The sequence below is a fragment of the Sceloporus undulatus genome, chromosome 6 (genome assembly GCF_019175285.1).
Source record: "Sceloporus undulatus isolate JIND9_A2432 ecotype Alabama chromosome 6, SceUnd_v1.1, whole genome shotgun sequence".
Classification (NCBI taxonomy): domain Eukaryota; kingdom Metazoa; phylum Chordata; class Lepidosauria; order Squamata; family Phrynosomatidae; genus Sceloporus; species Sceloporus undulatus.
The window spans coordinates 130,993,359-131,013,423 of NC_056527.1; the positions used below are offsets into that span (position 1 = coordinate 130,993,359).

At 50.2% G+C, this 20,065-nt stretch overlaps 4 protein-coding genes across 9 annotated transcripts in view; 3 read left to right on the plus strand and 1 right to left on the minus strand.

Annotated features, from left to right (window-relative positions):
* Positions 1-2,247, plus strand: part of SIK3 (SIK family kinase 3) — a 69,580-nt gene extending 67,333 nt beyond the window's left edge. For 5 of the 6 annotated variants that reach the window (XM_042477110.1, XM_042477109.1, XM_042477114.1 and 2 more), the window contains one exon: positions 205-2,247. The gene's annotated coding sequence lies outside the window, so the exon portion shown is untranslated. The remainder of the gene's footprint in view (positions 1-204) is intronic. The other variant, XM_042477111.1, reaches the window with a different exon arrangement.
* Positions 2,248-3,717: 1,470 nt separating this feature from the next.
* On the plus strand, positions 3,718-7,593 carry APOA1 (apolipoprotein A1). Its single transcript, XM_042477116.1, has 4 exons — positions 3,718-3,818; positions 4,523-4,583; positions 4,934-5,090; positions 6,597-7,593. The coding sequence occupies exons 2-4, from the start codon at positions 4,541-4,543 to the stop codon at positions 7,222-7,224; spliced, it is 828 nt and encodes a 275-aa protein (XP_042333050.1). The 5' UTR covers positions 3,718-3,818; positions 4,523-4,540; the 3' UTR covers positions 7,225-7,593.
* A 1,955-nt stretch (positions 7,594-9,548) lies between these two features.
* APOC3 (apolipoprotein C3) lies at positions 9,549-13,534 on the minus strand. Its single transcript, XM_042476253.1, has 4 exons — positions 13,450-13,534; positions 11,656-11,731; positions 10,189-10,312; positions 9,549-9,873 (listed from the first exon to the last, which is right to left on the minus strand). Exons 2-4 carry the CDS (start codon positions 11,711-11,713, stop codon positions 9,768-9,770), a joined length of 288 nt encoding a protein of 95 aa, XP_042332187.1. The 5' UTR covers positions 11,714-11,731; positions 13,450-13,534; the 3' UTR covers positions 9,549-9,767.
* Positions 13,535-16,239: 2,705 nt separating this feature from the next.
* Positions 16,240-19,736, plus strand: APOA4 (apolipoprotein A4). The gene is made up of 4 exons (XM_042476252.1): positions 16,240-16,370; positions 16,794-16,898; positions 17,651-17,777; positions 18,457-19,736. Exons 2-4 carry the CDS (start codon positions 16,847-16,849, stop codon positions 19,427-19,429), a joined length of 1,152 nt encoding a protein of 383 aa, XP_042332186.1. The 5' UTR covers positions 16,240-16,370; positions 16,794-16,846; the 3' UTR covers positions 19,430-19,736.
* The last annotated feature ends 329 nt before the right edge of the window (positions 19,737-20,065 follow it).

Below are 20,065 nucleotides of genomic sequence, written 5' to 3' on the forward strand. Positions count from 1 at the left end.
AGCAGTGGAGATAAACATAAATGGAGAATGGGTGTGGAAAGGAGCAGGCAACCACCATTCCCTGGCCAAGTGAGTGGCACTCCACAGATCCTGGATGCTTTGTGCCAGGAATAGGGGTAGGCATGGGATGGGCTGTGTGCACACAGTGGACAGAAATGGCAGCATCCCAGCCAGCCACTCCTCTTTCTTGTTCTATTTTGGTAGGGGTATGTACAGCTTTGGAAGAAAAAGGTCCATTTCAAAACCAACAGTATCTTGCAGCATTGCGCCAAATGGCCGTAGCGTTTCTCCTGGATGGAAATTTTACAATGGCGATGGCAGCGGCAGCTTCTCCTACTCCTCTTCCTCAGTTCAACAGTGTACTTGTTCCTTTTGGATGTTCATTATTACCATATTCACCTGTGATACCAGCTGTTCGCAGAGAGCCGGAGAGCCCATTAGGCGGGTTCTCTGGGGAGCTGGATTGAAGCGGCACCAGCTGCCCCATTGCAGGGGCTCATCCTGGCCTGGGGAAGGTGGCGGCGAGGAGCCCTGGCCATCCGCCAGCAATAAGCAGACGCTTGGGACGTATTTCCCCCGCACAGCGACACAGCTGGACCAGGGGTATAGTGTGGTGGAGAGGCTGGGGGCAGTATTTGTGGGGAGCATGGGGGCTGAACCTCAAAGTCACAGCGGCCTTCCTTGCCTCGCTCTCTGCCCCCTCCCCTGGTGGCAATTTGGACTCCCCCCCCCCAGCAGTGGTGCAATATTGCTTTTGTGTGTCTCTTTAATTTGTGCGTCTCATTTCTGTTTTTAAAGCTTAAAATCATTGTGCTGCAGAGTTCTCTCTCTTCCCCTCCCCTCCTTCTTTTTGTACATCTTTTCCTGTCAAATACACATCTCAACACCCCTCAACCCCCAGCTTTTTTCTTTTTCTTTCTTAGATCAACCGTGTGAGAACCAGCTTTCCTCTTTTAACTTGCTTCCCTTCAGATCATGTAGGAATTTGCTTTTGGTAAATGTTCTGTTGTTGTTATTGTTATTATTATTGATATTAATATTATTAATAAATTAATTGTTAAGAGAAGACCGCAAGCCCTCCTCCCTCCCTCCCACCCGCTTGACTGCTTCCTCCCCCCCAAATGTTCCGCTGCCCTCCCAGTATTGACTTTTCTCTGGCCGACCCCTGGGAGCGTTGACCCTCCCGCCAAGGCCTCCCAGAGACCTCTCTGTCCACTCCTGGGGGAACCTTATTTTCTGCGACTGACCCAAGATTTGGGGTGGGGGCTTTGTGGCGGGGGGTAAGGATCTTGTCATCTTTTCTGCCTTTGGACCTTTTGAAAACGCTACCATAGAAAATTCCTATGACTGACTCTTTTTGGAATAATTTTTTAAAGGAAATATATATAGATATATAGATATATATAGATAGATATATACACCTCTCTCAATGCAGCCCTCCTGAATTTGCACAGAAGAAGTGTGAGACCAGCATGGCCTAGGTTCTTTTGCTCTCGCCATCTTCCTCCTCCTCCTGCTCCCCATTGCCTCCGCCGTGGCTTCCGTGGCATCTGGAGATGAAGCAGTCCCAAGTGGGGCAGGGGCTGGTTCTGAAGCCACTTAACTGCCCCAGGCTGTGGCTGGCTTGTGCCTGGACCTCCATGCTGGCATTACCGGTCCCTTGCCAGGGAAGCCTGAGGGCAGAGGGGACAGTGCTGGTCTTAGTGGGCTCCCCACTTGTCCCTCCAGTGGGAAGGGACCCAAAGGCACTCAGAGGGACCCCGCCAGCATGGCCTTGGACGACTCTTCCTTTGGTTTGTGTCCCCCTTCCCCTCCGCTTCTGTTTACATGATCCTGGGAGCCAATGACAGCGGCTGTTCTCCAGAGCCCTGCAAAACAAGCCACCAGGTGACTGGCCCAGCCACCCTCTTTTGCAGTATCACACTTTTTATTTTTGTGGGTTTTTAAAAAATCATTGCTTTGTATTGTAGTAATCAATACTCGCAGTATATGTTGAATGTATGATATACTTTGCTATTATTTCTGTTATTGGGAAATGTCCAAAGTATTCCCTCCACCCCTCATTTCTGTCGGACTGAAAACAAGAATCCACATAACAAAAACTCCTCCAGATCTTCAGCAAACTCTTAGTTCAGGTTTTTGTTTTGTTATGTTTTTTTTTTGCAAGGGGGTGTGTGTGTGTTCATTTGCAACTAGTAACTTAGTTGGACGTGGGATCATGACAAATAAACCCATGATTATGGTTGACTCTCTGCTCTGGTCTCACTCCTCTCTGGCTCTTGTTCTGTCTGTTCTCTCTGATAATCTCCTCTTTCCTTAGAAATGGAAGCAGAAAAGTCACAGTCCTTGAAAGCAACTCCATCCATGAAGGCAGAATTGGGGTCACCTTGGTCCATAAGCTGGGCAATGGCTTCTTCCAGCGCCCCCATCTCTTCTTCCCATCCTGAGCAATGATTAGTTGGAGCCCACCTTCCCAATGCTCTGAGACTGGATAAGAAGACCCCATAAGCGTAGAGTTGTACAGCCCTCACTCCAGAAATGAGGAAGACCAGCCTTGTCCTTAGTTTGGCAGTAGCGCCTACACTATGTTCTTCTAGTGTGCCAGGAACAGGTCTCATATTGTGCCTATGGGCTGAAACATTCTTCCTTCAGGGTTCATGGAATGGACTGGCCCATAAGCTACCATGGTTGAGTAGCCCTGGCCTGAGGTACCTTGGCAGAATCTGAGGCTGGGGCCAAATGAGAAGGTGATCTATTCCCATAAGGAAGGGGGACAGAGCCAATGCCTCTGTGGCTAAAGATGGCCTCCTACCTACCACTTGCTCCCGCTGCTTTTCTCGGCAGGTGTGGTGTAAGTGGCCAGGCCTCGTGGCAACAACTGCTAGTGTCAACTTCTCCCATCGTCTTGTCCTCCTTGTTAAGCAAAGGGTGGATGTCCATCTGTCACAGGGAAGACTGGGATGGTGTCTTGCATGGCAGAAGGAAGTTGGACTGGATGGCCCTTGGGGTCTCTTCCAGCTCTAGGAGTCTGTGATTCTATGCAAAAGAGGATGTGATCAGTCAACTTGGGGAAAGGAGATGGGGGACACTTGGTGGGATCCTGTTCCAGACAATCTTTCCCCTCCATGCTGTTTTCCCTGCCTCAGAAGCTGTTGCACCATGTCTTTCAGTGGGCAGTGGGTCCTGCAAACATCCCAATTATTTATGAGCTAAGGGAAAGGTTTGACCCTGCTTTGAAAGCACCAAGAGGCTGAGGATGGCATGGAACGGCACCAAGGCCTGCCAGCTTCCCTCCGAACCAAGCAGCCTGTGCCCATCATGCCCAGGTCCGGGTCCAATCCCAGGCATGTGCTAATGGCTCAGATGATTTCTGCTGGCAGGGCCTGGTTAGGGAGTTGTTCTCCCAAAGGGAGCGCTGAGCCCACACAGGGCAGAGTCCTTAAGCCACTTGAGAACAACAACAGAACCAGCAGGGCTTGCAAATCTCCCTCTTGGCCACCATCCAGGCAGGAAGGTGTGGGGTCCCTGCTCAACCCATGGTGCAAATCCAGGTCAAAGAGCTGGCCCTGGACCAGATCAGCAGGCTGCCTCCATCCCCCATCCCCACCCCATTGCTCCTTGGTTGTGCCTGTCCCCTCTGGGGATGTGTGCTTGATCCTTGAACTCTAAGCGCCACATCATAGTCACAGCTTGGGAGTGAATTCCCCCTTAACAGCGCTCACTTATCTCCGGCAATAAACAACCACCTCCAGTATAAATAGCTGAGAGTTTTGCTGTGCTGGGAGCAGCGGGCAGAGCAGCTGACGGCAAAGGAACGGGTAAGAAACTGGGAACCCCAGTATCTGAGGCTCTGTCCAACTTGGGCTTCTCAACATTTCTCCATCCTTCCCCTCTTCTTCCCTTCTTTGCATTTCCACCCAGTGAAAAACTTTTGTTGAGAATCTGTACCCCTCTTCTCCTTGATACTGTGGGTTGTTCTCTGTGCTGACCATATTTGGAGAGCAGTGCAAATGACTAAGGGGGACATCTTGGAGAGATGGACTCTTAATGGCCTTTCAGCAAGACTTTCTGGAGATGAGCTGCTGAACCTCTGCAGTTCCTGGTGTTCAGCTTCCATGGTCCTCTCTTCCATGGCTGGCAAAATGGAAGGCACTTTGGTCTAGTCCAGGATGATGCTTGTGTGTCTTATCCATAGCCCTTCATACTCTAAAGCCTGATGAGCATCCACACTGGACTGAACCAGGTCCATCTCAGCCAGATGCCTTCTTGCCACATTGGCCAGCCAGGCAACCCAGAAGCTCTTGAGCAGGGCAGGAGGGCAACTTCCCCCTCTTTGCATGGCCCATAGCAATTTCCCCTTGCCACAGAGCTTCCATGGTTTTCTGCCATCTTTCCTGGGCTTGGTTCTCTTTTGTTATGGGCCTGGGTGTTGATGGGAATGAAGGAAGCCTTTCCCAGCCTTTTTAAAAACCTTTCTGTGGATGTTTTGCCCCCTTGCCTGAAATCTTTCTGCAACCTCCAGGTTGGAACGCTTTGCAAGATGAGAGCCATCGCAGTGACCCTCCTTCTGGTGTTCCTCACCGGTAAGTAGTGACACACATGGGTTGATCGGGGTCTGTAACAATTGGGGAGCCCCAGGACAACGCTTGCATCCTTGGCCTTAATGCCAATCCTTACTCGAGGGTCTGGCCCTGTATCCTTCTGGGAAAGCAGAGCTCCTAAGAGGTGATGGAGAAAGCAGAAGTGATGGAGGGAAGATAGCAGTCTAGGGAGAAGCTTAGTACATGATCCAGGCATCCTGGAGCTAAGGATCCAGCTGGAGGTCTTCTTCCATGGGAGCCAAACTAGGAAGGCTTGGCTTGGTGCCCACCTGCCCCTTCCACAGAGGACCCCTCTGGCCTGCTCTAAAGGATGGGTTGCCTTTCTTCCTCAGGAACCCAGGCTCGCCACTTCTGGCAGCGTGATGAGCCCCAACATACTTCCCTCGAGAACCTCCAAGATGCGGTTCGTGTCTACTTTGAAACAGCAAAGGCTGGAGCCAACGAAGCCCTGGCCCAGTTCGATTCCTCTGCCTTGGCACAGAAACTTGAGTGAGTGGTGTATTTGGGGAAGACTCTCTCTCTCTCTCTCTCTCTTTCTCTGTCCTCAGCATCTGGTTTGGAGGTGGGGGTTGCTTTTCTTCCTGGGGACCCATATATGTGGGGAGGGAAGAATGTGCTCTGCCTGGGCACTCTGCTGTCCCAAGGATTGCCCAGAACTGGGACTCTGTTCAAGCTGTCATCCAAAGGCCAGAGATCAGATTGGCAGGCAGCTCACCCCAGTTCTTGGAAGTTTCTTTCAGTCAGGAGGGGCCCATGAAACAGGGCTGGGCACCACCCTTCCTCTGGGTGCACACCAAAACCAAGAGGAGTACCCAAGAGAAAAATTTAGGAGATTGCTCAATGTGTTGTTGTTTTATGCCTTCGACTTGGGCTCATATTGCAAGTAAAGAATTCCAACTGAGCATTAGGAAGAACTTGTTTACTGTTCAAGATGTTTGACAGTGAAATGCAATGCTTCAGAGGGTGGTGGACTTTCCTCCTTTGGAGATCTTTGAACAGAGGTTGAGTAGACACTTTTCAGGAGTACTTTAGTTATATGTAGTATTCCTACATGCAAATTGATTGGACTACCCTTGAGGGTCCCTTCCAACACTAACATTATTCTATGATTCAGGTAGTTTCTGACTTCTGAGGCCCCTAAGACGAACTTATCATAAGGTTTTCTTGGCAGAATTTTTTCAGAGGAGGCTTGCCATGGTCTTCCTCTGAGGCTGAGAGAGTGTGACTTGGCCTTGGTCACCCAGGGAGTTCCCTTATCCAATACTCAAACCTCTATGTCACATTAACTCAATAGGTGAACATTTTCCAAATAGCTGGTGTGGGATCCTAGCAGTTGTTACCTCTCAAAAGTTACTCTCCTTAAGTTTTGCCAGAACACAGCAACTGGACAAAAGGCAGAGAGAGTTTGCTGTACACTGAGAGAGAACACAGCAACACTTGCAAAGACAGCCTGCAAAGCCAAAATATAATGCTGAGTTGAAGTTTAAAAAAATATAAAGCTGGAAAGAGAAGTCTTTGTGTGACAGGCCAGGGGCGGCTCGGGGCCATGGCCTGGGGTATTAGAGGGATTGGAGAGAAGTCTGTGCAAGCAACCTTTACTCTTCTTCAAGAGATTATGTGACCGGAGCAGAGTTTTTATCTTGACGTCCAAAGCCTGGCAGGGTGGCTGTGCTTTGCTCGGGTGGAGAGGTTCTCCAGTCTTGCAGAGGGCAAAGGCTCAGGGTCCAAACACAAACACCAGGCAGGAAGGTGGCCCAAAGCAAACTGCATTAGAAGATGAAGGAGCAACTGGCCAAAGACGGGCTGGTTCTCCAGCTCTTTTCTTGCTGCTGTGTTTTGGCAAAACTTGGAGATGCTATTTCTTTTGTATGACAGTCCCAAAATCCCCCATCCAGAGATTCTGTGATCGCTCATGCTAAATAAATAATTTTTTTAAATAGTAGCTTTCTTACCCACTGTCCTGCCCTCTGACTTGGTTTCCCTTCCGGTCTGCAGCCTGAAGCTGGCTGAGAGCTACGACATCTTAAGCGCCACAGTGACCAAGTTCCGCGAAGAGTTCTCCCCACAAGTGGAGACCCTCCGGACTCAACTCAATGCAGACTGGGAGGCCCTGCGCCAGTCCCTGACCAAGGACATGGAGGAAGTCAAGGCCAAGGTCCAGCCCTTTTTCGAGGATTTTGGTAAGAAGCTCCAACAGGAGGCCGAGGCCTACCGGATCCGCATGCAACCCATCGCTGATGAGATGAAGGCACTCACCCGCCAGAACCTGGAGACCATGCAGGAGAAGCTGCGCCCCATGGCTGAAGATGCCCGGGACAGAACCCGTGCTCTTGTAGATGAGCTGCGCAAGAACCTGGCCCCTTACAGCGATGAGATGCGCCAGAAAATAAGTGAGAAGCTGCAGGAGATCAAAGAGAAGGGCATGCCCGAGGTGGCACAGTACCACACCCGCGTCCAGGAGCATGTCAACGATTTCCGGGAGAGGGTTGCCCCCATCTTGGAGAAGCTGCGGCAGGATATTGCCCCCTTGGTCCAGAAGGCAAAGACCCGCTTGCTGGAGGTTGTGGCGGCGGTGCAGAAGAGCCTGGAAGGGCCCCAGCAGGAGCAGCAGCAGCAGTCCTAGTGGGCCTGATGCTTCCATCTCTGTCCCCCTTCTCGACCCCTTCCTAAATCCCAGAGTCCCAGCAACCCCTGCCTCAAACTCTGGGCCTCCCTCCCACTTTGATATTTGCCACTGAGCTTTCCTAAGGTGTTGAAATGTATGAGAGAAAGAGGGGTGGGGTTGGGGGGCAAGAAGCACTCCACTCTCCATCCCAGGGGAGTTAGAGGGTGGAAGGATCCCACCCTGTGCCCCCCAAGCTGGAGTGGAGGCCCATGTGTGTCCATGTGCAAGCACTTTCTCTTGCACACAAGCAATACCTCTTCTCCCTCTTCCTTTTCTTTTTTTCCAAAGGATAACAATAAAAAAGCAGTGGAGGTTGTGGCATTTGAACTTTGCAGAGTGTCTGCTCCTTGCAAACAGGGGAAGGGTGCTGGGAGCTGTGGGGAGGCAGGGCTGATGGGGTGGGCAATGGAGGACAGAGACAGGCCTTTGGAGGAGGGCAGTAGCTACTCCTTTCTGCAGGTTGCCCCAGTCTAAAGCCCCCTCCCCTCCCACATTGCCTACTAGGGAACTGAGGAGGGGTCTGGGAGAAGAGTGCCTCCCTCCCCCTCCAGTAAGGACCACCACCATTGGGCTGTTTACATACCTGCAGACTGAGTCATAAGGAGGAATGCTGAAGCCTGGAGGAATGAGGCTGGGCAAGGGTGGGAAGGCTGTTTCAGGCCCCAAAAGTGTTGTAGATGAATAGGTGAGATCTTCACTGGGACCTCTGAGGGCCCACTGACCCAACGCCTTCTCCACACAGGAAATCCATGGTTCCAGCATCCCAGACATGAGTGAGCATCTTAACCTGTGTTAGGAAGGCTACTTTTCACAGTCAGGTCAACTCCACCTTTATGGGAACCCTCTCCTTGGATTTCCTTGGCAAGATTTATTCAGAGGAGGCTTGCCATTGCCTTCCCCCGAGGCTGAGAGTGTGACTTAACCAAATGGGTATCCTTGGCTGAGCTGAGGAGATTTGGGTCCTGATCTCCCAGATTCCGCATCCAACACTCAAACTGGTGCATTTTTTCAGTGCCTCTTCAAGCATCTCTTTCTGTGTTGCTTTGGAAGGCCTCCCCACCTTCACCCACTTCTGTCGATGAAGAGAGCCGTCTGTGCTAGGGATGGACGCCTTGGGCGAGCTGTGCCACTTCTTGAGTTGTATGGGTCCTGCAAGGGTGAATGGAATTGCTGGGTGCATCCTCCACAAGTCCTTCACTGTGCAAGGGAGCACCTTCCACCTTGCTCCCGCCAGAAGGAGAGCTGTTGACCCGTTTTCCTTGGTTGGCCGGGAAAGTGGTCACTGCTGGACAGGCTGACAGCTCTGGGAAGGAGCCAAACTGAGCAGCATCTGGAGCTCAGACCCCAGATTCTGTCTTAGGCATTGCGCAGACATAATCTGGAGATTCTCAGGCCAGCAAAATGAAAGGGGGGCAGGGGTAGGTAGAAAGGCATGCCACCTCTTTCCTCTTTGGGCATCCAGATTGGAAAGCAACTTGATGGTGGTACTTCCCTTGATGAGTAGTCCAAGGGTGGTCAGCATAGTAGCAGTGATGGCCAATGGAACAGGTGACCTTGGCTGTAGAGGGGATGAGTGTGCGAGCCTCTTGGCCCCTATGCAATTCAGCTCCTGGTCAAAACCCTTCAGTCTAGGATTGCTGCAAACCCACTCTGGTGTTTCTCTGGAGTGACCAGATTTCTGGCCTGGTCCTGAGTTTCAGGTGTGTCCCTTCTTCTCATGTCCTTGGGAGGAATTTCTGGTATTTTTATTTGATTTGTTAAGATTTGGGTGTTTTAGGTTTCAAAAGCATACTCTGTGCAAGTGTGGGGTTAATGCTTAAAATGGTGTGCTTCACAACTTCACCAGGTGTTGCCCTTTCTGACTGTATCCTCCCAACGTTGCCAGTGCTAGCTCCCATCATATCACCAAAGATCATCCTTAGGCCTCATGCCTGGAATTCCAAGTCCCTCTGTCTTACAGCCTGCATGGTGTCATGGTTTGAGGGTTGGACTACAACTCTGTAGACCAGGATCTGAATCCCCATTCAGCCATGAAAACCCACTGGGTCACTTTGGACAAGGCACACCCTCTCAGCCTCAGAGAAAGGCAATGACAAACCCTCTCTGAATAAACCTTGCTAAGAAGACCCTATGATAGGGTTGCCTTAGGGTCTCCATCTATCAAAAAGGACTTGAAGGCACACAACAAGTAGCATTCAAACCACTTAATCCCACCACTCTGGCTCTCTTTTGCTCCCTCCTTATGGGTTTTGTTGGTCTGCAGCAAGAAACTCACACAGACGGAGTGTTTGTACAGTTTAATGGGGGGAATCTCGCCACACCTGGAACAACCGGGTGCCACTAAGGAGGAGGTGTTTGGAGGGGAGAAGAAAGAGGCGTTGTTAAGGAAAGGGGAGAAGGCGGGAGGAATTAAAGGAGTCAAGATGCACACTCCACATGGAGACCCCTTCTTGGCTCTTCTGGGAGAGATCAACCCGGAGCCAGGCAGTTGAAGCAGCAACTCATGCGCTGGAGGACACTGTTGTTTTCTCCACTACACTGGTCAGCTTGTCCTTCACCTGACTGAGGTATTGCTGGATGTGTGAGAAGCTGGCCTCCAACCATTCCCTGAAAGAAATGGGCAGCAGTGGGGTGGGAAGGAATGGGGGTGAGAGAAAGAGACACGATTCAGCACATTGCTTCCACCTCCACCACAGTTAACATTTATGGGCCGCAGGGCTTGCCCTTGGCCAAGGGATGGTGGTCCATGACTGGGAGGCAGGGCTACTATGCACTGGTCGTGGATCAAGGTGTTTTGGGGAGGAAGGAGTTATTGGGGGACCAAAACTCCTTTGGCCAAACACTAGGTAGCCCCACAAGCACCAGGTGGGGGTCCTTCTTCTGCCCCCCTCTTTACTTCTTGGAAGGAGGAACATTACCCACCTGGCCTGCTGAGCAGGCTGCGACTCCCGGATGGTGGCCAGGTGTTCCTGCACCTTCTGGGCAGCTTGCTGGGCATAGACCTGCACCTTCTCCACCAGGCTCTCCTCTTGGGGTGCTTCGGCCCCTGTTGAGGGAGAAAAGGAGGAGACACAAGACAGATGGACACCCCCTTTCTCTTGGTGAGGGAGGACTCTTGGGAAATCAATCTCTGCCACTTGGACCACCAAACACAATCCATGGTGCCTGGAGAGCAAGGAGAACCTCTTGGTTGCCCACCAAAACCAAGAAGGGAGTCAAATGGCTATCCCGGGCAACCAGTCTTTCCATACCCCTGCCCTTTTAGGAAGAAAGATGTTTTGCTCCTGGCTTCTGCTAAGAAGCAATGCCCATGGGGAAGCTGTGAGAGGTGCCTGTGTTTGGTTCATGAAGCAGGAGATGCAGGAGCAGATCTCACAATGTGTCTTCAAGTCACCTGTTGACTTATGGAGACCCCATAAATTTCATTAGGTTTTCTTAGGCAAGGAAGACTCACAGGTAGGTTTGCCAGTTGCTTCCTCTGAAACAGAGCCTATAGCACCCCATATTAGCTGATAATCTCCTATCCAAGTACTAACTAGGTTGCCTTTAGTGTATTCAGGCCCTAGTTCTCACAATATTTTTAACTTTTCTAACAGCAGTGTGATGAGGTGCAATTTAAGTTGGGAAATGGTCCAGAGGGATAGGCTTAACCCTCTTCTGTCACCCACATGCCGGAAAAATCCAGAGTTATACCGCTGTCTGGGTTGGACCCCATCCCTGCAGCATTAAACAAAAGTCAAAGATGTTGGGAAATCCAGTTTCTGGTCTTCAGCTCAAGTGGTTCTTTGATGGATCCCAGACAAGAGGGATCACCTGCTCGCAGCGGATGGTGACTCCCTTGATGGTGGAGGAGGAAGATGAATCTCCTCTGGGTTTTAGTCTAAACTTCAGACCTTCTCCAGATATGGAACTAGTTAAGGACAGACTCCAGCACTGTGGATAGCTATTATAAAGTTCAGCAGCAATGGGAAAAGGAGGGGAGGCCCTTTCTCTGCTAAACAGACATCTCTCAAAGCCTGATGCAACAGAAAGGTCTTCGCTGCCTAAAAACAAATAGCAGAGAAGGCACTGGTTTAATCTCTCCAGAGCCTGGGAGCAACTGAGAAGGTCCTGCCTCCCCTTCTCCTATCAGATATATCTATGAGGTGAGAAATGAGCAGGGCCTCCTCAGAAGATCTCAAACATGGACAGGTTCATCTCCTTGTTGATGTAGAAGCCCCCAGAGGCCAGTGTTGAATAGGGAGGGAAAGGGAGACCATTTTTCCTCCTCCCCCTTCTCTCTTCCCCTTGATGGCTATGTCATCTGGATGCAGACCGGCCCCTTATCCTGCCCCCTTGCTCACATGTGTGTAGGTCCCAATCCAGACCAAGGGCACTCCAGGTTCTTACGTGCAAAAGTAGCCATCAGCGCCAGGAGGACAAAGAGCAGCAGCAGAGGGCCCTTCATTGTGTCACTTGCTTAAACCTGTGCCAGGAAAGGGGAGTCATGTCACTGGGCATCAAAAGACCTCCAGGGAGAAGAAGCCCCCTTCCCTTTCCCTCTCCAGGGGACTGAGTGCAAGGAGGACACTCAGCAAGGACTCTGAATCCCATGATCCAGGTGTGGCTTGGACATTCCAGCCTTGCTCTCCAACCCCGCCCCTGGTCAAGATCTTTGTCTTTTGCCTCCAGACAACCAGGGCTCCAGGGGTCAAGATGGAAGGGACCCCAAGGAGCATCTCCCATGCCATGCAGGTATCTGCTGCCAAAGCACTGCCAAGGTTTCGTGCTCATTTGGCCCTTGACGTGTTTGGCAAATGCACAAAGCTTGAGTGACACACATTGGCCCAGCGAGACACGTATGCGCAAGTTCCCTGGGAAAAGTCCTTTCCACATGGATGACTGCCTTCTAGCACAATCATCCATTGTATAATGGAGGCGCTGTGGAAGTCAGCAGTGTCAGCTTGAGAGATTTACCAGGCCCACCCAGCGGCGTCTCTGGCTGCAGAGTCCAGTCCCAGCCACCCCAAAGCTTTGTGCATTTGTTTATTTAATGGGAGCCAAGGGATCTCTTTTTGCCTGACCCTGGGAGGGCTTCTGCCAATCCAAGTAGGGAGACTGGGGCCAGGAGGGACTGGGAAGTGGGCTCAGATTTGGCAGGCAGGTTCCCCTTCATGCCCAAGCAGTCCTTTCTCCTGGATGTGGCACAGCTCAAAAACAAGCACCAGGACTGCAAGAGGTAGCAATACTGGCATGGCCCCTCCAAATAAGAATTATACTCCCCAAATGACATTTTGGAGAGCTTTATTTGGAGATTTTAAAAGAGAAGCTGGATGGCCATCTGTCACTGGAAGAGCTTGGATGGTGTTTTCCTGCATGGCAAAATAGGACTGGACTGGATGACCCTTGGAGTCTCATCCAACTCTATGAATCATGATTTCCCTTCATTCCCCAAATTTCTAGCATTGCAGAGACTGAAAACCATTTGCACCTGGGACTCCTCTGTTTGCTGTGTTCTCATTCCCTGGGTCACTCTGCCTGCTCCTTTCTTTGGACACCTAAACTACAGTATAAAGATAATTGCTCAACTGAAATTGTAGGATAATGCAATACTAGAAATTTAAGGAAAATCCTATAGCGGAGGGTCAGAAATCTTGTTGGGGGGCAATGCCTTCATTGTGCCCCTCCTCCAGCCCTGCAGACTAAGCAATTGCCCCTCTGTTGCCACATCCTCCTTGTGCTGTTCTGGGGCCTCTTGGATTTTGGCCATTGCTCCCCAATGAAATTTTCCTTCACCCGCCAAATTTATAACCTTGCAGAAACTTCAAACCTCAGCAGAGCATTTAGAAACAGAGTTTAGGCATTCCAGAAAAAGGAAAAAAGGTAAGATGATACTTGGATGAGACCAAATACTGCAAACAGAAGAGAAGACATCTTCACTGTCTCACTCTCTGCAGTGCTAGAAATTTGGGGACTGAAGGATGGGAGGCCAGAATTCTTATTTGGGTGTGTGTGTGTGTGTGTACAACAACCCCCCCCCACACAGCTACACCTCTACTAGGCTCCAAACTGCTTAAGGGGGGGGATACATATACAAGCTTTGCCCCCTGGGCTATAGCCGGCAATAGCCCTTCCTCAAGTGATGGTACCCACCTTCCCCCACCCCACTTTGCCTGCCCACCATGCTGCTCCCCCAGAGCTCACCTGTTCCTTCTGCCTCCCAGGAGCCTCTCCCTGGATCCCTCCTGGGCAGTTTGACCTTTATGTACCCCCTTCCCCCACCCTGTCCAGGCCACTGGGGCTATTTGGCCAAAGTTCGGCCAGGACCTGCAAGCGGAGCAGAGTTGGGGAATGCGGGGGGGGGGGGGAAGCACCTATTGCTCCTGGCACATGATTCAGTGGCCCAGTTTGCTCAATGGAAAACATGGTTGGAGGGTGAGAAAAGAGCCCCCCCTTGTCCTCCACATCACCTTCCCCTGGCTCCCTAGGCCAGCCTTGGGCCAAGGTGTAGGCTTGGACAGAGGCTTGGTGCTGAATCTTCTTCCCTTGCAGAAGTCTGGAAGAAGAGCTCTGTGCAGCTCAAAGGCTTGCACACTGCTCCATCACTACAAGGCCAAAGAAACGTTTCCTCCCCCCCCAGCATCCCCACAATTCCCACTCCAACTTTCTGCAATTGCCCAGTTTGGGTCCTTGGTTTTATCTGCTGGCCACACAACTGGTCAGTTTGGGGCTTAGACTGTAGCCTTGTGATTTCTCAGCACTTCAAATGGGGTGTGCATATGGGATGGGGATTTATTCAGATGGGTACTTGGAGGTTTCGTCCATCTTGGTCTCATCCAAAACAGGAGGTTTGAAGATTCACAGGAGCCTCATCATTGGACCCTGGGGGCTGCTGCTGGCTGCCATGCCCAGCTGCGCTTTGCCCTTCTGTCCTGTGCATCAAATCCACATCACCTTGGACTGTGACCCCGAGATAACACTCCATCCTGGAGGGGCCCCAGGGAACAGCAAAGTCAACAGGTTTATTCTGAAACCAAAAGAAATGCCAGGAAAGCTGACCCTTGGAGGCAGGCAAATAGCATCTGCATTGATGTTTTACACTTGGAGATGGTGGTGGGGGTGGGAAAGCACTCTGGACATTCTCAGAGGTAGAGCCCATTGCATTAATATTGCTTTATGGAATATTTGGACTATTGGAACACACTTTACGTGGGGCTACCTTTGAAGAGTGTTTGGAAACTTCTGTTGGCCCAAAGAGCTAAGTCCCTTGTTGCAACTGCTCTGCTGGCTGCCAATCTGTTTCTGGGCAAAATTCAAAGTGCTGGTGATGACCTACGAAGCTCTATGTGGCTCAGGCCCAGGACTGCATTTTCCCATACAAACCTGTCCATGTTTGAGATCTTCTGAGGAGGCCCTGCTCATTTCTCACCTCATAGATATATCTGATAGGAGAAGGGGAGGCAGGACCTTCTCAGTTGCTCCCAGGCTCTGGAGAGATTAAACCAGTGCCTTCTCTGCTATTTGTTTTTAGGCAGCGAAGACCTTTCTGTTGCATCAGGCTTCGAGAGATGACTGTTTAGCAGAGAAAGGGCCTCCCCTCCTTTTCCCATTGCTGCTGAATTAGTTGGGTGCAAACTACTTTTGCACTTTGAACTCATTTTGCAGGACAAAAGGGGGAAAGTGGAAGGAGGAGAGGGAAACTGGGACCTTTTAAAAGCAGCTGAAAAAGTGGGATTGCAGAGGATTTAATTAAAATTGTCTCTGATAAACCAGGACAGCTGGGACAGTATGCTGTCAGCATTAAATGTCTGCCCTAAGGGAGGAAAGAAGTCAATACGATGTGAAAGAATCCTTAGTGAAATTAGAATATAAGGATTGGTAGGGTTTGGGTTAGGCAGATTAGGTATCTAGGAAAGACAGGGGTAGATTTAAGAAGGTACGAGTAAGTGTAGAAGGTTAGAGAAGGTCTGAAGGATTTGAGAGGTAAAGAGTTGAATGAATAGGAAGAAAATAGGATAAGAGAGGAGATGAGTAGGTGAAGTGGGTGAAGATTGAGAGAAGGAGGAGGAGAATAAAGATGGATAATGGAAGGATGAAAAGAATGGAGCGTGTAAGAGAAAGAGAGAAAGAAGTGATGGAAGGAAGAAAGGGAGGCTGGGATGATAAAGTTGAGATGTGATATATGATGGTTTTGTTTGTTAGATATAATAGTGATATAATAAGTTTGGAATATGTGGTGATTTTGTTTGTTGGATAAAATTGTGAAATAAAATTGATTTTAAAAAATGTCTGCTCTATGCAAGGCTGGATTAAAGCAGTTGGCACCGCAGAACAACTCCAAAAACAAGCCTCCCTTTTAATATGTGCATTGCCTCCTGGGGTTCTCCTGTCTAAATCCCAATCAGATCTGACTCTGCTTAGCTTCCCAAATCAGACAAAAACAGGCATCTTGTTCAGACTGGGATGGTGGTCGATAAAATGAGGAATACAGAAAGTAGCCCTTGTCACTGAGTGATAGCTGCTGTCTAGGTGTATACTGTATGTGTGTTCAGTCTAGGCTAGCTTTTGAGACCCAGTTCTCTAGGGTTGCAAGCGGGGTTGCATCCTAGCTATATTTGGAGACTTTGTGGGGTTTCCCCCGCTCTCCTGATATAATCCCTCTGAGCCCTATTATTTCCCTTCCAAAATGAGACACGGTTGGACATGTCCAGGTGTTCAAAATGGTGTCCGGCATGCACATAGTCCATGGAAACACTCCCCAAGAGAGAAGCCGGGGGACTCTGCACTCTCCTAAGGTGTCCCTGTCAGTCTGTAGATACTAGTCGCCATGGCTTTTATGGCCACACACTGGCCTAGCAGATTGGCAGATTGGAGACTCCTGTAATCTTGCTCTCTCTGTCTGAAAGTCTGGATGCTGCAGTTTAACAGCCCTCCTGGCCTGGCAGATAAGGAGGCTGCCTGGTGGTGGCCATCACTGGCCCTCCACGTTGCGCTCCTGCTAAAGTCCAAGCCGGGCTGGAGGATGTGTCACCGGCCTGCCTGCGTGGAAGCCCAGGAGAAATGGCTATAAATATGGAAGGGTTGGGCAGGCTGAGCAGAGCAGAGCAGAAGGAACCCTGGAGGAGGTGAGACAATGGGAAGAAGCTTAGGATGAAGACTGCTTGGATGGGGGTCCCTCTCCTTTCCTGGAGGGAGGCAGGATGGATGGATGCTGGGTCAGGGCCTTTGGCTCTCTTTGGTCTGGGGACTGATGCTTTCCTTGCAGAGGACATGGAGAAAGGGATCATCTATTCAAGCCTCTTGCTTCAGTGGGCAACACAATGTCCACCTAGTCTGACCTTTACACCTTATAGGGCTTGAACACTCAAATGGTATCAGATCCCCTCTGATCTTGGAAGCCAAGCAGGATCAGACCTGGTTAGTCCTTGGATGGGAGACCACTAGGGAAGACCAGGTGCTGTAGGCTAGGTTCGCCGTAAATCGGAAAGGACTTGGAAGCAGAAAACAACAGCAACAAAAGCTGTTAATACTCTTCTCTCTTTTTGCAGGACAGCTATTCCCTTAAGGAACGCCAACAAAGAGTCGCTCACCGCAGACCACCATGTCTCTGAAGGGAGCTGCCTTCTTCTTTGGCCTCTTGGCCATCATTGCAGGTAACTCCGAATGGGGACATTCTCCCTGGGGTAACTTCTGTTCTCGGTCTCCAGCAAAGGAAATAAACTCCTGTGAGATATGCCACTTTCCATGTTTGTTTAGGCCACATTGCTTAAATGAATTTGTTTAAGCTGAACACACTAAATTGAAATACTGCTTTGTCTTTGCAATGCAGCACTGAACCATTTCTTGCTTAGTTTGCTGGCTGCAGAATGTAATCAAGAATCCCAGTGTAACTGCTAACAAGTAGCCTGAATGGTAAAGGTTCGGGCTTTAAGTCAAGGTTAGCAAAGCCATCACAGAAGTGAGGCATGTAAAATGGATAAGGTGTTTGTGAAAGCCCTTGGCCAGGAATTATCGCACCACAATGTTTGAAAGAGGGCTATTTTACTGTGCCATTGCTCTGTCTCAATCAGGGAAGAAAGGGCATTGTTGTCCTTCTGCTTGTAACTCCACTGAGTTCTTTTTGCCTCAGGGAAGAAGATGGAAAAATGGAATAACTCCACAATTATTATTATTTTTCAAAAATTGGACTGCGTACCATTTTGGGGGCTATAGCAATCAACTTAGTAAAACCAGCTGGCAGAAAAGTAAAACTCACCCTCTGCTCTGCTCTGCATCCATCTTCTGGTTAAAAAGAGGCTAAATTAAATTAAAGTAGCAGGATGATGGGAGTTTTGTGGGCCGGTGGCGAAGGGGTGCCTATGTGGGTTGTCCACCACACTGACCTCTTTCCTTGCAATCCCTGCAGGGGCCCAGGCTGAGGTCAGCGCTGACCAGGTGGCCGATGTGGTTTGGAATTACTTTACCCAGCTGAGCACCAATGCCAAGGAGACAGTGGACCAGCTCCAGCAGTCGGAGATCAGCAAGCAACTCAAGTGAGTAGTGGCTCCTGGGGATAGTGGTGCTGCGGAAAGCGCCTTGGGGCCCCTTTACACATTGAGGCAATAGCACGATGTTCCTTCTTTCACGGCCATCCCCTCCTCTCCATCTTGTTATGTTAAATGAATGCAAACTACTTTTGAATGTTGAACTCAGTTTGCAGCAATTGAAGACAAAGGAGGAAAGCGGGGGGGGGGGGAGGAGAGAGGAGCTCGGAAATGTTAGGAGCAGTTGAAAAAGTGCACCAGATTAAAGGGTTGCCTCCTCAGCACCAAGAAGTATTGATTTCATTGGGAAAGGGCAGGGGTGCAGTCAAACCCCTTTAAATTCTCTTTCTCTCAGAATTATCCCCTAATGACCTATGGCACATACTTCAATAATGAGTTAACTGCAGGACTGGCAGCTATTCATGGGGTTTTCCCGTTCATTAAAAGCAGTGGCAGAAGCACGGATTGATTACAGGATACCTACTGCCTAGTCACAATGTCATGCAATACGATTACAGTTTCAATCCTGCTTCTATCCCACTATTTAAGAACCTCCTTAAAGCTCTTTTGATTGGCCTAATGAAGGCATCATTACCACCAGCAAGGGGGACTTGGGTTTTGTTTTATATAGTCAGCATGGCTCCCCTTGCCACCTGACAAGACATCTCTCCTTCTCTCTCCTTCTCAGTTCTCTCTTCCAGGACAATTTTGAGGCTGTCAGCACCTACGCTGGGGAACTCCAGAAGCAGGTGGTCCCCTTTGCCACCAAGCTCCATAGTCAGCTGGCAGAAGACTCTGAGAAGGTGAAGGAGCAAATCCAGCGGGAGCTGGACCAACTCCGAGCCAGGATCACTCCCCACGCTGAAGAGGTCCGCCGCCAGATAGCCAGCACCATCCAGAACCTCCAGACCCAGCTGAGACCCTATGCTGAGGAGTTGCGCACGCAGGTGAACCAAAATGCTGCTGAGATGCGCCAGAGGTTGGAGCCCTTGGCACAAGAGATGCAGGCCAAGCTGCGTGAGAACGCGGGCAGCCTCCAAGCCTCCCTCTCCCCCTACGCTGACCAGCTACAGCAGCAGATCGAGCAGCAGGTAGCGGCAGTCAAGGGGACACTGGACCCCTATGCCAACAAGCTCAAGGCTGAGGCAGATCGGACCCTGGAAGAGCTGCGTGCTGGCCTCTCGCCATTCGCCCAGGACGTCCAGGATCAGCTCAATCACCAGCTGGAGGGTCTCTCCTTCCAAATGAAGAAGGGTGCTGAGGAGCTGCGGATGAAGCTCTCCAAGGGGGCTGAAGACCTGGAGGCAAAGCTGAGCCCTCTGGCACAAGAGCTGAGGGAGAAGTTGCAGCAGGACCTGCAGGAATCCCTGGCCCCTTACGTGGACAGCTTGAGTGGGAAGATCGATGGACGCATTGAGGAGTTCCGTCAAACAGTGGGGCCTTATGGGGAGAACTTCAACCAGCTCCTGGTGCAGAAGGTGGATGAGATGAGGAAGACATTGGAGCCCTACGCCGATGGGGCAGGAGACCACCTGAGTTTCCTGGAGAAGAACGTGAGGGACAATCTCGCTTCCTTCTTCAACACCCTCAAACAGAAGGTGGACCAGATGGAGGAAAAGGAAACACCAGCGTCCCCCTCCTTGGACAGCGACAGCTCATAGAACCCACCCTTTCTTCTATTACTCCATGACTCCAGTGTTCTTTGGGCTTCAAAGCTTGAGGTCCTCCTGACCTACCTCTGAAAGGGAAAATCCAAAACATCACGCAGGAACCTTGGAGGGAGAATGCCTGCATGATGGGCCAAAGATTGAGCACCTCTGTTACTCCATTTGTCTGTTAGCTGCTGCTAGCCATCTCCATGCACTTTTGTGTACACACAAGCACACCTGGCAGGCACAGGCCAGATGCAATAGATATAATAAATGAGCAACTCAGCAATTCAGAAGAGTGACTCTGTTTCTTTCATGGTGTTAGTGGCTATTTGCTCTCTTGGAAGGGTTTGTGTATATGTGGATTGTCTCTCAAGTGGGTCCGCAGGGCGGTTTAGTGTGAATGATCAAAGTAGGATCAGGCCCATTTCATAGACTTTTCTCACAAAAAGAAACAAAGAATGAAATACTCCCAAAGACATTTAATGATAGTTTTTTTAAAAAGTCTGTCAGTGACATATAGGATTATTCACATTGTCATTTACTGTTCTGCAAGTGTTGCCTCCATTGCAATACTGGTAATAGACATTGCTTTGACCTCCCTCGCAGACTCATACCATGGTTCTTAAATATATATATACACACACA

Bases quoted from the DNA above. Each gene is read 5' to 3' on its own strand.
- APOA1 (XM_042477116.1), top strand. From the start codon at position 4,541: ATGAGAGCCATCGCAGTGACCCTCCTTCTGGTGTTCCTCACCG. The intron at 4,584-4,933 runs GTAAGTAGTGAC...TTTCTTCCTCAG, and splicing joins CCTTCTGGTGTTCCTCACCG to GAACCCAGGCTCGCCACTTC. The intron at 5,091-6,596 runs GTGAGTGGTGTA...TCCGGTCTGCAG, and splicing joins GCCTTGGCACAGAAACTTGA to CCTGAAGCTGGCTGAGAGCT.
- APOC3 (XM_042476253.1), bottom strand. From the start codon at position 11,713: ATGAAGGGCCCTCTGCTGCTGCTCTTTGTCCTCCTGGCGCTGATGGCT. The intron at 10,313-11,655 runs GTAAGAACCTGG...CTCCCTCAACAG, and splicing joins GCTGATGGCTACTTTTGCAC to GGGCCGAAGCACCCCAAGAG. The intron at 9,874-10,188 runs GTGGGTAATGTT...CATTTCTTTCAG, and splicing joins CAGCCTGCTCAGCAGGCCAG to GGAATGGTTGGAGGCCAGCT.
- APOA4 (XM_042476252.1), top strand. From the start codon at position 16,847: ATGTCTCTGAAGGGAGCTGCCTTCTTCTTTGGCCTCTTGGCCATCATT. The intron at 16,899-17,650 runs GTAACTCCGAAT...CAATCCCTGCAG, and splicing joins CCTCTTGGCCATCATTGCAG to GGGCCCAGGCTGAGGTCAGC. The intron at 17,778-18,456 runs GTGAGTAGTGGC...TCTCCTTCTCAG, and splicing joins GAGATCAGCAAGCAACTCAA to TTCTCTCTTCCAGGACAATT.